Here is an 18,008-nt window from a genome sequence, read left to right on the forward strand (position 1 = left end):
TAAATCAACATTTTAATGTCCTTTCCAAACCCATTGTGCCAGGTGCTCCCTCCACCTCGGGGTGGAGAGGCACTTCACTATGATTCAGCTTTTACAGTCTAGTTAATACATCCAACCTTCCAATAGAGTAAAGGCAGTAAGATCCTAATCACAGACTTTGTGATGCTACATACTAAGAAAATGCAATTTATCCTTGAGGTGACAAAGAACAATGTGAATTTCATATTTAATTCAATTAATTTGAAAACAGAAGTACAAAAAAACCCTTTTATTTGAGTCAAATTTCCCTGGTCCAGAATTTTGTTTTCCAAATTAAAAAAAAAAAATCAAGAAAAAAGGCAGATTTATTTCCAAGTAAGGTTTCATTCTACAAAAGCTGCATTTTCTATTATAAATCATTCCTCCTGGAACTGTTTCTATTCCATTTCCTAGAGAGCAAAGGGGCACTTTGCCTCTACTTGAGTGTATTGTAATGCCTCCTTATGACTTTTTTTTTTTCTCTTTCACATCTGACATATTTTTCCTTATTGCTATCCCTGAAATAAACATGACTAAACACAGTTTTCCTGTGAGCTCACATACAAAAGTAGTTTGGGAAATGTATTCATTTTGCTGTTTACATTATTCTGTCAAAACCAGGGAGAACTTGGCAGTTTCTCAAGTTGAAGAACAAAGTCAAAATGAAACCAAGCTACCATTAGGCAGCACCTCTGAGCACACTGCTGTAGAGCTGCAGGACTTGTCTCAGAGTTCAACATGAGATCTCCCTCCAAAAGCCCTTGGAAAAAAGCCATATTATATATATTGTATATTAGGTGATTTATGCTGGTTTTAGACTTCCACTTTCTCACTCAAGGACAACTTCCATGTCCCTCATCTTTGTAATGAGACAGAATGTGCAACCTCCTCTCCTTTGCATTCCCACAGGCCTCCAAGGCCAAGGAGAAATATGTGCTACAGAGACAAGTTACATCTAACTATCTCAGAGTCAGACAGCAAAAAATTCCAGCCATTTAAGTCAAGAAAACACTCTTGGAATTGATATTTTTGGATGCACAGCAGGGTATTAACCTGTAGCATTGTTGTGCTCATCCTCTTCCCTGTTAAACTTCAAATTTGCTTTTTGCAGCAACCCAAATTCTGCTTTGTACTACAGAGAAGCACTATGCAAAAGGGAAAAGCACTGCATCAAAGCCAGATTTCTACCTTGGACCACGGCAAATTGCTTGGCAGTGCTTTTATAATAGTCGAGGCATTCTCAGGCAGCTGGACCTCATTACATGCAATGGTGCTTTAGCCATTAACTTCAGAGAGATCAGGATAAAGCACTAAATGCAATGAAGATAATTTAAAGCATGCTAAGCAAGGAAATGAAATAGTGTGGAGCACTGCTAATGCTGTATGCTAAGCTTCCTGGTGAGTGCTGGAAGGCCATGTTTGCTTTGGGACAGATGCTCCTAGAGAGTTTTTGTTGTCCTTCCAGCCCGGTGGGGCATTTCAATGCCACAGCAGAATGAACAGCTGAAAGATGAAGTCCATCCCTCCCTCCCTCTTCACTGGACCAGTCCCAGGGGAGGAAATACTCCAGGGAGAGCACTGTTGCAGAAAGTAGCTTCTGGGGAACAAAAAAGTAGTTAAGAATTTGTCTGCATAGGATTTGCTGATTTGTTGTGAGTTTTAACAGCACTGGTGCTGAAAATTGGAAGATAAATGATAAATAAGATAAAGATAAATTTGGGGATAAGACCATACTTAGAGCTGAGTCTCAAATAGATCTGTGGCTTTCCATAAAGATCTTTATGTTTCACACACCACCAGTAAACACATGAGGCCATCTCACCACTACAGTTGGGTGTTTTGATCCATTTGTGGTTCAGCAGCCACATGCCAACATGCCAGTCAGGGCTATCCCACCTCCCCAGAGATACCAACCCTCATTCTTCAGCTTTTTCATGTAATTTGTTCACTGTGGACTAACACAGCTAGAACCTGGTCCAAGTTTAATCTCAGACTAGCTCCAGGACTTGCACAGTCTCAATCCTTCCCCCAGATAAAAGCAGGAATCTGCTTTTCTAAGGAAATGCATAAGTGCTGCCAAGAACAAATTTCAGCTTTCATCCTACAGAGGTTGTACAAATTTTAACTGAGCCATATTTCTGTGAAAGGTGCACTTAAAGAGAACTTTAACAGCTGCTCTCAGACTTTAGGTGATTAATTTTGAAGTAGGTTCCATGAAAGAATGAACAATAACAGCCGAAGGTTGAGGCATTAATATTAACCTGTAATAAAAGGAATGATGTTTAAACCATTCCTAGAAATAAAAGATGAGTACCTGGTCCTAGAGTGCTGGAAGAAGCACATAGCTTAAATTATATCCAATCAGGCAAAATACAGATATTAAACATTTATGAGCAGCTCTGATATATTCTGAATTAATCAGTTCTGCACATTTAAATGTTTTAATATTTAATGCTGCTACCTCAACAGTCCTGAAGAAATATTAAACTTTTGTATAGGCCTTTAAAAGGAATAGCAAGAGATTTAACTACACAAAATCTGAATTGTGGCTGTAGGTTTTGCGCTGTGCCATGTTTTGCGGAGAACCATGATTATAATGTATTGAACTGCAACTGAAATTCTGAACATTTTCACCACAGATGAAACAGAAATAAGGACAGTAATAACACAAGTAACAATTATTAAGCCGGGGTAAGTACATGTCCAATCTGATTAAGTCTCCTAGGCATGATGGATTACTCATGAAGGCTTACTAATATCATACTTTCGTGAAATCTCTCAGATGAGTGTAAATGGCATGCTAAAGGCATTTTAGACATTGCAAGGTATTAGTGTTAGTGTGTTAGTAAAGTAAATCTTCTCCAAAACACCAGCTGTGGTAAGCAAAATATATATATAGACACAGATATTTAGCTGTCCACAAATTCTCTCACTGTAAAAAGCAAGCACTCCGAAATCTTTTTTTCACTGCTGTCAATAATGGTAATTTTAAATACAAGAACTGTATACTAATTTATGAGTAGTTTTAAAATACAGTGTTTAAAATCATATTAAAGTTGAAAATGAGGATATGAAGACCTTCTTAGAAGAGAGTGAGTCATATTACGCTCATTCCATTATTAAAATGTTTGCTTTGATTGTAAACATATTTCTGAGATTCTCTGCTTTATTACCTCTGAATAAAGTAAAAATTACTTGGAAAATTCCAAGATAAAACACTACAACAACCCACTACAAAACTGTCGAAGTTGGATGGAAATTGTAAGAGGACGACAAACAGCATAAAGCCTCTATGAACACATGCTCATTTCCACATCACTTTGACTGACAGCTTGGAGTTCACACTCTGCAACACCTGAACTCCCACCCATCCCATTGCCCCTTGTCAGTCAGTGTAAATTCAATACATCTCTCCCATTCTGCACAGTTTTACCTGCATTTTCATTACAGACTACAAAACTGAATTTACCAGTGGTATTAAGTTTATAGCATGGCGATTTCAAAGAGAACCGTAACAATCAGTAATACCTTATAACTGAAGCTATAGCACATAAAAATCAGTATTTGTAGTTCATTAGCCAAGACACAGCCTGGCTCCCATATCAGTTATTTTTAAAAACAAGAAACTCAACAAAAACTGCCCCCAAAACAACAAAAAGCACAATCAGGAAGAGGTCTCAAACCTTTACTCTCCACTTATTTTTGAGGAAAAATACACATCATCCATTACATCCTTTACCTTTCTGGTAACCAAATCTGCCACAAATGCTCACACACAGCAAAAGGAACAGAGGTGCCCCAGTTCAGTCCTCACACCACTCTGTGGTCCTGCTAACCCACACTCATCCCTAAAAACCTCAGATGTTCCACATGCACAAAGCCCTGCCCCAGAGATTACCCTTTTCTGATTTCACAATATTGCTGGCAAGTGAACTCCAAAAGTGGCAATAATTCTGTCCTTTAGTGAGATGCTTGTAAGCAGCAGCCAGAGTCCTTTACAGAACCAGTTAAAAGAAAACCCTGTCCTTCACTTTCACTGCTGAACATCATTGTCCAAGAACAAATACAGATAAATGAAACTATTGCAGGCAGTTGTTTTGTGAAGGGTCATATTTCTATGAAAAACAGAGTGGAAACTGTGGGGAAGTTAAGAGAAAAGGCATGAACAAAACTGAGGACACAATCTGAGCACAGCTGTGAGACCAAAACACTCAGCTGGTGGCAAGGCCCTGTGATGGCCAAAGAGCCTCTCTCATGTTGCTCAAGGAAATCACTCAGAGATCATCTCATGTCCCCATACATTCAAGGAAACAAGACTTTGTTAAGATTAAGGAAGAAATTATCAAAGAAAAAAATGGGAGTTACCAATTTCTTTTCTTACTGCAAGTGATTAACATGATCCTGAAAAGGAGAAATCTCAGTTGGATCTACTATCGATAGATTACAACCATTGCATCAAAAAGGTGCAAGTAACAGACAAGTCACAGACACTGAAGTGACCTTCGACCAAGAGTTCAGAAAGAGTTTAAAACCAAACCAAAATGATGAAAAAAAGCTGGCATAAAATAATTTCTAGAAACTTTTGAGGTTTTGCCAGAAAAGTCAGAGAGTCCCTTACAGATAGATGGGATTTTTTCTGAGACAGCCATGGCAGACTTGGGGAATTTCAGCCCAGAATGGTGAATTAATTAACCAATTAAGCAGCCTGACCTGACTGCACAGACTAAGTTTCTCCCAAAAACAGGCCAGTGGGAAAATCTGGACTAACATGAAATATGCTAAGAAAGAGAAACTCTAACACAGGCCTGAACAAATGAGCAATCACACTAAGAAAGAGATAAATAGTTACATCCCCCCCCGCCATTCCTATAGAACACAGATACTTACAGAAGTGAATTTGGACTCACAGAACCATGCCAGAGAAAAGGAAGTTTCCCAGTATGTAACATGGACTACAAATGAAAGGATAGCGGATACTGGTTTGGACATCACTATTTCTTCAGTAGGCATAGGAAAAAGGGTAAGAAGTGAATCCCTAATTGGCTGTGTATATTGATGACAAGGCTGGGGAGACAACTTGTCCCCTTGAAATGCAGGAAAATTAGTTTTGTTTGAAAGTGATAGAAATTTGAGACAGAGATTCAGACAATAAAGAAATCACACAATCTGCTACCTTCTTCAGATTTAAAAAGGGCAAAACAATGTTATTGTCTTATAAGCGTTTGGAGGGTTTTAACATTAAAAATTAAGTGCATTAGGATGTAGCTTCTCATTGGCCATTGTGAGTGGTACTCTCGTGCCTCCCTGGGCAGAAACACAAAGGCAGTGAGAAAGGACAAAGAGTCACTAACCCCCTCCAGAGGCCCCAGATCTCAGGGGAATCTCAGCTGCTAAAATTTCAGGGCATTTGAGACAGCAGTCCATCCATTTGCAAACTGTTACTAGAAAGCTACAGATAATAAAGATAATAGTGAAAATAAAGTTGAGAACTCTGGTTGTAAAGGTCAAACATGAGATGCAGTAATGTTACTGTGGAAAAGCTGTAAGGACAAAGGAGGGTCTCTGCCCAGTGATTTTGCATTTAGCAAAGAGAAGCAAATGCTTTGTGAGCATTAGGATTCACTCTCCAAACCAACAATCATAAATAAGAAATTATATTGCAATGGCTCACACTACAAGGATAACCTGTGGACAAGAAGTATGGAGAATCCACTTTCTCTGAGGCACAGAGAGCTAGATGAAGATATTTTAAAGACTTACTACCTTTTATCATGGTTAAGCACCATAGATGTTTTAGCAGATTCACCGTGTTCTTCCTAAACTGACCTGGAGAGTGGTAAGCAGCCAGCAGAAGCAGATCCAGGTGGCAAGGGGAGCACAGCTTTATCAAATACATTAATCCTGACCAATTTATATTAATGGAGGTTGCTTTTTGTGTGAGGGGTTAAATAAGCAGTCTTTTCTGGCCAGATTGCTGTATCTAGGGGGTATCTTAAGGCAGGGACTGGCAGAAATTAAATTAAGGGAGAATGGAAAGTGGCTGATGTGCATATATATAAAATAAATATAAAGGACAAATACAGAAATAAATATCACATACATAGCACAGCAAAGACACACCTATGCCATTCCAGTGATTTATGCATAACTAAGTTTCTTGCTTGCAAAACAAATTCCTTCAAACTTGTCACAGATTTAATCATGAAGTGGAAGAAACCTGCAAGTCCCAGAAGGCAGTCTCAGAGTTACACACATACAGAACCACACAATTTTAAACTACTGATCTGAAACCTAACTTTCTTTCAGCAAATGAAAATCCTTTTTCAAATTGGCCAGTAATTAGAAATAGCGATACATAAATCTGCCAAACATCTGCGCACCATTTTAATGAAAGCAAACCTTTAATAAACACTGATCTAACAGGTGAGGTTTTTGGAAAGTTATAAGCAAATTCAACGAGGCATTTGAAATGAAAATATCTTCAAGTTACAGCTTGAGCACAGTGTAGATCCTTCTGTGCTATGGGGGGTCTAGGAAATAATACAAGTTGCAAAATTGTAAAACATATTGGGATGGCAGGTGCTGCTGTTCATTGTTATGCTAAAAAACTCCTAACAATCATCTATAGCAATTGCAGCTGTCTTTCTTTTACCAATGTATAATAATTATCCAACTGATTAGCAAATGTAACCACCTGCAGTTAACTGGTTTACTGGTTTATCTACTTTCAAGGACGAAATGTCTTTGAAAATTAGGCAAGTTAGTGCTAAAACTAAACTGCCTTTTTAAAGTTTCGTACCGAAAGAGTATTTCAAATGGCTGTGGAATTATCTGCGCTTTGGTACAAGTGCTCAGAAAATGGTTTGTATAAAATGCGAAAAAGCATCCTAAAAACAGCTTCAACAGATTTAAAACACCAGGTAGGTCAGACACTATTCTATGAAAGAAAACTATTACAACCACATTTATATTACTAGATATATCCATCTCACTACAGGCACCTAGGGATCTCAGAGAACACATTTAAATATATACAGCCATTACATGAGATTAAGTTCTCATCCTCTCTCTCTCCACTTGCCTCAGTGATTGTAATCTTACTTCATATAGGAAAAAGCCATTCCTCTTCAGTATTCTTCAGCTGGGCCTGTAAAACTCTACTCAGCCACTTGCCCAGGGCCATTTGACAGCTGAGTAAAATATTATTATTTCGTTTCATTAACATAAGTCATCATGGTAAAGGATAAGGAAGATAAAATTTCTATCTAAACTTTCAGTTTTTCATGACAATTTTGATTGGGGTGATCCTCCTCTTCCACTTAATCTCATCAGAGAACTAAATATTTTAAAATATGTGCAAATTATGTCAGTGTCCTCCTATGAGATACACAACTGTTACACTTTTGGACACAAATTTTCATCAATGACTTCAATGTCTCTTTTCGGTATTATTGGCTTCAAGGTAATTTGTAGATCACACAAATCTTCCTCTTTCCTTGTCCCATCTTAGCTTTCTATGTGTTCCATCAGAACAGACTCACTTTGAAATCTGCAAATCCATTTACCTACCCTTTTAGCTTCCTTTTAAACCTGAACATTAGTTTTTTTCACTCCTTTTCTGCTTCCTCTCATCCAAGAGAAAAAAGTCCAGCAAGGAACACTTGGGTAAGTCTCATTTCCATAGAGAAAACAGCATAACAGAATCACAAGTGCATTTCCCCAACATGTCTCTGCCCTAGGGTGCAACAGAGAGGTATTTATTCTATTCCCACCTCCACCAGCTGTGGGCCATTAGCTGTTATCTCCTGCTATGACTCACCCCTGATAACTGTTAATGAGCAATCAAGAACCAACCACATGACTCATGGAATTATCTCATCCTATTGTGAGATGCTCCACCCAGGAGGGAGGAGCCAAGCATTCCCACCTGATATAACCTGGCCTTGGAACTGCCCACGTTACCCCTGTCTACTGGGTTCCCAGAGGACAAGAGCTACCACTGGACCTTCAGGTAGAGACCAGACCTTCTACAGCACCATGGCTTCAGCTGAACTACCTCACGTGGACTGCTACCACCACCTTGACTAACAGGATGTCAGGTTGTATCTGACTCTGTCAGTGGTTTTTTTCTTGTATTATTGCATTTATTTTAAATTTTCCTATTAAATTATAATCCTGACTTGTGATCTCCTACTGGTTTGTTTTCAAACTAATACAGTCTCTCATTAACTGTTGATCCCACCAGCTGATTTCAGCTAAACACAACCAAGAGGTAAACATCTGAAAACTACTGCTTCTCTAAAGCCTCTGAAAAATCAGTACTCCAAGAAAGATGCCACTTCATTCCCCTCCCTGTTTGGTCACTCCAGGGCTCTAAGTCTTTGATAGTCCAGTTAGAAAGATCTAAAATCTGAATTTTGCAAAGATTTGAGCACCAGGATTCCCATTAAGTTCATCTGCACTCATGCATGCTGGAAACCCTTGAATACCTCATCAGTACATGCAATAGGTATTTAGAATCTGAGGCAGTCCATATCAAGCCTGATGTCTTGGAAACTGAGAGGAGTTCTGGCAGGAACAGAGAAGGAAATTGAACCACAGCTTTGAGTAACGTTAGAGCAGAAAAGGATAACTACAGACATAAGTGCTAAGAAAAGGAACTCTCTGTCCCCAACCCAATCACTTCCATTGCTGGGCTAGTCTCTCTGTCACCTTTGACATTCTGCGTGGTTTCTCTAACCCATTTTTTTAAACAATTTAAAAATACTTTTTGAAATTTAATGTGCAACAATGTAATAATGTGTATATTAATTGCAGCAACAGGGGGTATATTTAAAGCAAGACTTTATCAATACAAATTTGCCATTCCGAATTTAATTATGAAAGTAAGGAAATACGTCTTAAACATTAAATTTTCCACTGACCATGGACAAATACATATTTAATCATCCAATAATGATTAATAGCAAAATTTTGTTTCTAAAAATCTGCAATTTTTATGGTGCATGTTCTTGGGATTTCTATTCACATGAAAACCTTACTGCTCCCATCAAATCTGCACTTATTTGTGTGTAAATGTTGTTGAAAGACCAGGTGGCAAATCTGCTAAGAAAGTGAAATTTTGCAAAGAGGAAATTTTTACTTAGGAATTTTTGGGGGTCCTTTAAAGGAGAGCAAGGAGTAGACATAACAGATACTTGAAGCATCCAATCTTCTTGGCACCTTTTCCATCTTGTCCTCTCATTGAACCAACATACTCTCTTTTCCTGTTTTCTCTTCCTCAGCAAAGCCCTTTCTTGCCCTCCAAGAAGAGGCAGCCTGGGGGAGCCCTGTGCCCTCTGAGCCCAGCTGCCTGAAGGATGGAGCAGGAGCTGGAGCAGCACACAAGCACCTCTTGGCATCACACAAACCTCCAGCACCAACCAGAACGGACACAAAGCAATGTTAAAGAGCCACTTCCTGCCTGCTCATCACGGCACACCTTCTGAAGGTGTTGGAAACACTTCTACAAAGTTGCCATTTGAAATGTGTCTGGTCTCTGCCTGCACTTAGAGTAAGTTGATGTGTCAGTTGGAGGCTGGCATTAATAATTTTTAGATGATTGGGTTCAAATCCTCTAATCAGCTTACCATCCAAATAATTGAGCTGTGTGTTGGGGAAGGCCCTTTGAGGCGTGAGTGAAGACATTCTTCCTCAAGCCCTGGAGCAAAATTAGAGCTGTCATTTCCAGCCTCCCCACGTTGCCTGCACCTTCCTGCTTCAGCCAGCCAGAAGCTTCTTCATGTGCCTGAGTGTCCTGACCCCCAGCTCCCCACCACATCTGTAGCTAAGAGAAATACAAGGCAGCACCTTTGTTTTTCTAAGAAATATTTATCTACTCCTATACATGCAGATTTAAAGCTAGGATTCAGATACATAGTTTCCTTTTATTTTATTGAAATTTATAACCCTCACCAAACTACCCACCAGCAACTCTATGAAAATACAGGAGACACACTGTGATCGTCATAGCGGAAGCCTAACTCAGAAGTTTTCTAAATAGCAAGGAAAACATATACATTAGTATGGGATACAGTAATGCATGCAGAGTAAAATTTTCTACTTGCACAGGCAGCCCATAATGGGCTTTAAAACAAGGGCAGCATCCTGTGCTGTGATTGCCTCCCATGCTGTCCTTGCTTAAAGGGAACAAATTACTGTTTTCCAATAGGGAGTGCTGGAGCTGGCAGCTGTATCATCCCTTTCCGGCCAGCCCACCTGGTGTAAAACCCCCTCAGGAGGGTGAACACCAATTTACACACAAAAAACAGCACTAACAAAGTTTGCCCTTTCCCCCTGAGCCCACACCTCCCCTGTCTATGCCACCCAGGACACCTGCCTGCTCCATCTTCCTTTCACAGCCCTCCTGCATTTCCAACAGATAAAGGAGGAATGCATTGGGATCTCTGTTTTCCTCTTCACTCACAAGCTAGCATGGCCTGGATTTTATATCTTCCCTTTATTATCTTCTTCCCTTATTTCCTAGCTCTCTGTAATTACATATTGGGACATCAAATGGTGAAGCAGGGACTGCTTTTGAAGGCTTTTATAATTAGCTTTTCTATTGTGTCCTCTAATACCTCCTCTGGCTTTAGACTTACTTTTTTCTGTTCACAACCTCCTGAACATATGGCAGTAAATATGCAGCATGCTGTGAGCTTCACCTGGAGTCTACTTACAATATATCTGCAATGTAAATAACAGACTTCGTGTCAGTCAATTAATCACACACCAGTGCTTGGCAGAGGGCAGGCAGATTGCAGGAAGGGAAATTGGAAAGTGGTGTCTTGATCAGCATTGGACTTCAAGTATTAAATATTTCCTAAGTTGGCATATTTCTCTGGCATCACTGCATTTACCTAAAAATATTCTGTTATGATTGCATTGGAATTAATTCAAGGCCAAATTCTCCACTCACAAAGCCCATTTTGGTAACATTTCACCCATTGGAATAATGATTTCATTTCCACAGAACATGACCCAAATGCAAATTTCACACAGAAATTAAATTAAATTAAATTTAAAGTGATCCCAGGATGATGCACAAAATTAAAATATTGCCATTTCAGTAAAAGTGTTTCTTTCTGGTAAAACAAATTCAAATTAATTATGTTACAGATGTGTTTTATTCTTGTTTTTGCAATCATGCATTTGAGCAAGACAAAGTACTTTGTTTACCTGATTCACTTTATTTAACTCAAGGGATTCATAAGGATATCATCAATTATAGTCATAAACACATCATTTTATGCTTTAAAAAAAGGAGTCTATTCCATTAGAGCTCTTCTAATCTGAAGATCTCAAAGGATTTTCTGTACTACATTAGAATCCTTGTCATTCCCATGGAGGACAAGTGAAAATATAGAAATAAATCATCTAACATTTAAACACACTTGAATAGAGCACAGCATGGAAGTTAAAATCTCATGGGAAGAATTTTCCTAATAACAATAAAAATCTCATTGAAGGTAAAGGAAGCCTATTTATGGCTGAGATTGTCCCACATCTCACTGTTCCTGGCCCTGAACTCACCTCTCAGGGCTGGTGCCTGGGAAGGGCTTTGGCCCAAGGCTAGCTTCAGGCAAGGGGACAAACAAGTGCCCTCAGCCACCTTCCACCCAGCTCACACCACTGCAGTTCAGCCCTGCAGGTCTTCAAAGGCTTTGTGTTGTTGCCTTCATCCTGCTTCTTCTGAGAATTTATTCCCAAAGGGATCACTGTGCTCTTTCTTTGTAGCTGTCCTTTACAGAAAGCTTCTCTTCATTCGAGAGATGAAGAAAAACTTCCGGGTCTGGATCAACCTTTGGCTTAAAAGCCCCTGACCTCTGATGGTCACCAGAAGAACTGGTTGTGTGTCCAGGACTACAAATTATCTTCTAGATGACTAGAAACCCAAACCCCACTGCTGCTCCCAACGGCTGCTGGTGCTGGGGCACCCCTGTTCCCCTGGGGGCCCCGCTGCCCCTCATCTGTGCCCATCCCAGTGGAGAGGCCTCTCTCCTCATCACTGCCCACCTCTGCTCACCCAGGCCAGGGCCACACATCCCCAGGCCATCCTGACCACGAACTCAGCCCCAGGACAGCCATGCTCTGGTGCCCAGCACCCTGTGGCAGTAGTGGTTTTTATTTTCAGCAGGGAAATGAAAACTCTTCTCAGTGGGGATCATTCCCTCATTGCTGCATTCCCCAGTGCCTGCAGGGTATAGCAGAGTCTTACTAAAGAATTTCAGTGCCTGTGGCATGGGCAGGACCCCTCTCTCTATGTGTTTTCCTATGGCTAATAAGTAGCTGAGCTCACCTGACTGACTTCAGTTTTAGTGATGGCATGACCCTGGGTCTTTTTACTCTGCTGGCTACCAATTTCCATCAAGCTTTCAGATCTCTCACATCTTTGAGGCTTGTACCCCTGTTAGTTCAATTAACCAACGTTAACCATCACATTCCAAAGGGAGGAGGACAGACAATGCACTGACAGTGTCCTAGGAAAGAGTCCATTAATTTTCTTCAGGGACAAATACATTTATTTGCAAGCATAAGCATGCAGAAAAGGCAACCACACCACATCAGTGTAAAAAACATTTATTTAGCATATTGGTCTACAGCATCTTGTTATGCCACAATAACAGCACCAAAGCAACAGAGGCAAAAAATACATATAGGGACATTTAGCATATACAGCCCCAGGTGGGCCCAGGCTCTATACTCAGCTTCCAGCCTCAAAAGAGGGACATGCAATTTGTGTCCCCAGCTTGTCCCAAGGGACAGGATGGCTCAGGCAGCCCTTCCCCTTAGCACTGACCAGCTCATGGGGAAGTAGGGCAGACAATTCAAAGGATCTCAGCCCAGGCCAGACCTGACATCCCTTCCAGGCCAAGTGCTGCCAGTGCCGGGCAGGTGGATGTGCTGCTGGCAGCCAGAGGGACTCAGGGCTGGCACTGCTCCCCATGGGCTCCTGAGCAACCCATGAGTGCAAAAGCCACACAGCTAGAAGTCAACAGACCTAGCAGTCCATAACTCCATGATTTGCCCTCTGAAGTGCAAGCGTTTAGCTCTGACCCCCAGAGCACATTGGGCGCCTGCAGATTCCCTGGCAGCCCTGGTACAGCCACAGGGGCTCTCAGAGTCACCCATGTCCCCAGGGAAACAGGGCTGTGCTTAACACCAGCCCCAGCTCTGCCTCCAGACACAGCAGCCCATTCAAACTCCAGCCCCTGCTGGATTCAATTAAGCAGCTTTTTTCTCTGGACAGGACTTGACCATGGAGCAATGCTTGAGCCAGAATCTAAGACAAGGCCTGAGGCAGAAGATCTGATGATATTTCTAAGTTAATTTATATTCACAGTGCTTTTACTCTTAAAGTAAGTAAGATGATGTTGTGATTAAGGTGCAGAATATCTAATTTGAGAGATGCATAAAAGGAAATCAAGGAGTGCTATCTATCAAGAGATAACTGCAAGTCTTCCCTCATCCTCACTGTAAATCTTTCGCTCAGAAGAACTAGTAGGTTATAAAGAACAAGAATTAAAAAAAAAAATTAAAAAGGAGACATGTTAAACACTACCTAACAAGCTTCATGACATGAGCACAAAAGTCTTAAATTCAATGTCATAAATTCAATACCATCAGAAGATTCAGATACAATGTCCTTAGAGACAGTGCTGCGTAAGTCAAGCACAATATTAAAAGACATTGAAATCTTTAATATGTGTTAAATATTTTAAATTCATAGATCTGATTCAGAGAAATATCACAGAGGCATCATCAATCTTTTTTCCCTTCTGACACAATTTTCTTATAGATTTGCCACAGTTTCTGCAATTAAAAGATATCCCAAACATTTGCAGAAAACAGATGAGACAGAAAACTTCCTTGTGGACATGGTAACATGCAATCATTATGCTTACTCCAATGAGCACTCCCAAACAGGCCAAGATTAATACTTGCATATATTTAAATTACCACTTTGAAACAGATTAGACTTAAGGCATCCCACCTATTCCCAGAGGCAGCGTGCAGTGATGATACCTTGCAGGTATTTCCATGGGGAAAACACCTTGTTCAAAAGTACTGAATGTTGTGATAGTGCCATACATAAAACCCTCTCCTGTTAGTTTCACATTTAGGGCACATAAGCCTTTATTTTCTGTTAAAATGTACTAATCTTCTTAACGGTATAATCAAGCCTTTAATATATAATATTATCAGTTTATATTTAGAAGGAATAACCATCATGTTAGTGGTGATGGACATATCTCTCCATTCATCTGACTGAAATACCCTGGATAAATCCCTTTGCCCAATTCATTTCTGCAGAGACAGCAAGCGGCTTTATTTTATTTAAAAGCATTTGGTTGCAATATATTTATAGTTAATATGTAAAAATCCTGCTTTAAGTTTGAGAAACGTTACTTTCTTCTTCCATTTTTCATGAGGAAATGCTCCAGTTTGTAGTTTTTTAAGTAATGCAGGATTTTGCAGGCTACAAATTCAACAAAAGGTATTCCCAGAGTGAATAGGTCACAAAAACTTCAACTATCTTTGCACACTTCCAGAGTTTTGTGTTCTTGGACAGTAAAAATGAGCCTGAATCCTTAGGTAGAAATTTAAGGAAGTTTATATTTAAACACATCCCAGGACTCTTTTTTTCTTTTTTGATTAAGTAGAACTGTGAGATTTCCTAGTAATTCCTAATGCCTGCCCAATATACTACCAGCTTTGTACCACATAAAAAGAGCCCCCACCAAGAGAAAACCTGAGCTAGATCTAAGCCACTGAAACATGATTTTTCTGGGAGATATTACAGAGGGATTTTCAAGACACCAGACAGTAGAGTTATCTTTTGGCACATGACAGGCATTGCATTAGGCCTGCCATGATGCATACATTAAACATAATAAATAGCTGCTATAGACCCAGATCCCTGAAATCCATATTAAGGTCTCTCACATATATTTCCTTGTGGCACCTCTTCTGATTCTGAAGCACACATTAAACGTTTAGCCACCCAACATGTAACTATTCATCCTAGCAGTGATCTGATTGCCTGCAACAGAAAAGCTCAAGAAACAGTAAAATAGACAGGCATTTGACAAAGGATATCATGGAACATGCTCTTAAGTGTATAATTAAAAGAAATTTATTATTATCCTTTAATTACACCTAAACATTTCCAAATTAATCAAAAATAATGGAGAAAATGCAATGTGTTATTATCATTCATTCCAAATTTGCCTTAATCGTAAATGCTTATATAAGATACTCACAAGTAAAACCCAAAATTAAAAGAGCCGTCGAATTCTGGCCTAGCTAATTACAAAGGCATCAATCTCTCTTTATACCAGAGCACAGTGTTCTTGATGTAAAAAAAGCACAAAGAGGATGATTCCCCTCTAATTCAAGCGAATCACAACCACTCTGCATGCTAACCATAATAAACACATGTTAAATTCAGCAGAAGAGATGAGAACTGAACTGGCATGCAGCTGGAACTTCTTCCAGATCGTTTGGCCAGGGCATGTTTTTCCCACCAACACATCTGCTCAGCAATGAGGGGGGAAGTCACTAGATGGAAGCTGTAGATGCTAAACCTCTGAGCAATGAGCCCAGCATTCTGAAAAAGGAGAGAATGGGAAAAATCTAGTGAGCTGAAAATCTGACTGCCCCCTCACATGTGGTCATCTCTCCTACCTCACTTGTCTGCACCTGGATGCCACAGTCAGCCTTGCCCTGATGCAGCACTGCCCCAGAGGGATGGAAACTGCCATCCAGATGTTCTGCTTGAGGAGTAAATTAGGAAAATTTTCAAGAAGAGAGCAGAGTTAAATCTTGTCCAGCTGTCCAAAGCTCTTATCACTCATTACGTGATACATCAAGGAGCTGTGGGCTTTCCTGGCACTGACCCTCTTCCATGTTGAGAACAGTCCTCCTCCTCCCTGAAGTGCTAAAAGCTGGAACACTCCAAGGCAGAACATGCAATTTTTTTTTTGTCAACAATTTGACCATTCTGAAGATTTGAGGTACTATGCTTACTAGCATCTGTGTGAGTTCTGCACCTCATGAAAAATCTACATGTTCTAGAGAAAATACATCAACTAGAACAAAAAAGTTCCCTGTTTCTGACTGTTTGCACGTAGAAAATACTTGGTAACTGCAAAAAGTGCAGGCTTTGTAAATCTGGAATGAAAGGTTACTAGTTACAGTGCCAGTCACTCACTAGTGTTTATTAGCAGTTAGTGAAATGCAAGTGAAAGAAATATTGTAATGTAACTAATTTCACAATGTACTTTCTAAAATGGCAAATATTGCAATTAGAAGGAGGATTTGCTCTCTACTACTGTAATCTCACTAATTGGGCAAAAGGCACCTGCAGGGGCAACTGTTCACTGGGGTTTTGGGCAAGGTCCCAGCAAAAGAGTAGTCAGTGTGTAATGCACCTCTACCACTGCTCAAAGATAGTTTAGAGCTTAAAAACACCATTTGTACTAAGCAAACAGCCAGATGCCATTGCATTGGCATTCTGTCAGTGATGAGTAGCATAAAGGCTCCCTAACATCTGCTACCACTTGATGAAACAAAACTTACATCTCTTTGAGTGAAAAGGTCCACAGAGGAATCCAGGCTGCCTGAGGCTGGGGAGGGATTGGTGCTGCCAGCTCCAGCCAAACCCACACCATTTCATCTCCTCTGGTTGAAAAATTCTGCAAACATCACAGCTCTGCTGAAACTCCTTTATACCCCATGACTGCATTAACTACATGTTAAAGGAAAAGCAGGGCAATAAAGAACACAGGGATCACTTCCCTGAAGGAAATAAACCTGCATCTCTCAAATGTCATTTCCATGTCTGCTCTCAGCAGTTCACTTCTGTTTGAGGTGGACAGCCCTGTAAATATTATACCATGGAAAAAAGAGATCATTTTAAAGACGTGAAGGCCTCTTTGTCTGGTTCAATGAACCACAATTCTATAGATGCACTGCAACAGGTTTTCAAGTTTGGAAGCAGAAGTACCCTTCAACAGTAAAACATGCAGAAGGAGGCAAGTGAGAGATCTCCTCTAAGCCTTTTCTACCTAACACTGCAACAGGGAAAAAAATCTGCTGAAAAGGAAAGCTGAAAAATTACTAGAGGTAAAGGCAAACGTGGTCAACATATACATTAGTAGCCACACAGCAACCACAGGTATCATCACAGAAGACATGAGTTTGTTACCTTGGAAATGTCAGTATTGTTACCAACTGCTGTTTGGTGCCCTAAAGAGTGAATTATGATTCTGCAATTTATTTTGGGAACAAATACAAGGAGAGTGGTCTGAATCAGCTCTGTGCAGTGGCCGGAAATTAAATGGTCAACTTGTCAGAAGTAGAACTGTTCAATTTTTGGTTCAGTGACCAAAATGAAAAGAAAAAGAAAGAAAAAGAGATCAGCTTGGGCTAACATAAAAGAAGTACTGCAGGATCTGGCACCAAAAAAAAAAAAATTAAAATATCAGTTAGGTCAATATGAAAATCTTCAATGAACCCAAGAAAATTAGATAAAGACTTTTGTTCAAGCAGAAAAGTCTCATTCCATTTTCTGATTATGCACGTAACTTCTTTTATTTTGTTCACAGTCAGTTTCCCAATTAAGATACTTTTCCAAAACAAAAATAAGAGCTATGTTTTGAAAATAACAGTAATTTATTTCAAATATTTCACTTCTCCCCATTTGCCACTAAAAATACCAAATTATCAAATACATTATCAGTTTTTGTCTTTGACAAAGCTAGGTTTCAAATGAATTCACTATGAACATGGAAATTCCAGCCAAATAAATTAAGAAAATTATAGGATAGTTTGGTTTGGAAGGGACCTTACAAATCAGCTGGTTCCAATCCCCCTGCCATAGGCAGGGACACTTTCCATGAGACCAGGTTGCTCAAAGCCCCAACCAACCTGGCATTGAACACTTCCAG

The 18,008-nt window shown here is 39.9% G+C and overlaps 1 protein-coding gene across 2 annotated transcripts in view; it reads right to left on the reverse strand.

The window, feature by feature from the left end:
• The window catches only part of RELN (reelin), a 272,354-nt gene that overhangs the window by 242,642 nt on the left and 11,704 nt on the right, over positions 1–18,008 (reverse strand). The window contains exon 1 of one of the 2 annotated variants that reach the window (XM_085040356.1): positions 10,659–10,684. The exons of the other annotated variant lie outside the window; for it this stretch is intronic. Coding sequence (XP_084896482.1) covers position 10,659 — 1 coding nt within the window. The 5' untranslated portion in view covers positions 10,660–10,684. Of the gene's footprint in view, positions 1–10,658; positions 10,685–18,008 lie in introns of those variants that run through there. 2 annotated transcript variants of the gene reach the window in all.

Source organism: Lichenostomus cassidix, chromosome 1Aa (genome assembly GCF_008360975.1).
Source record: "Lichenostomus cassidix isolate B80296 chromosome 1Aa, HeHo_3.0, whole genome shotgun sequence".
Lineage (NCBI taxonomy): Eukaryota > Metazoa > Chordata > Aves > Passeriformes > Meliphagidae > Lichenostomus > Lichenostomus cassidix.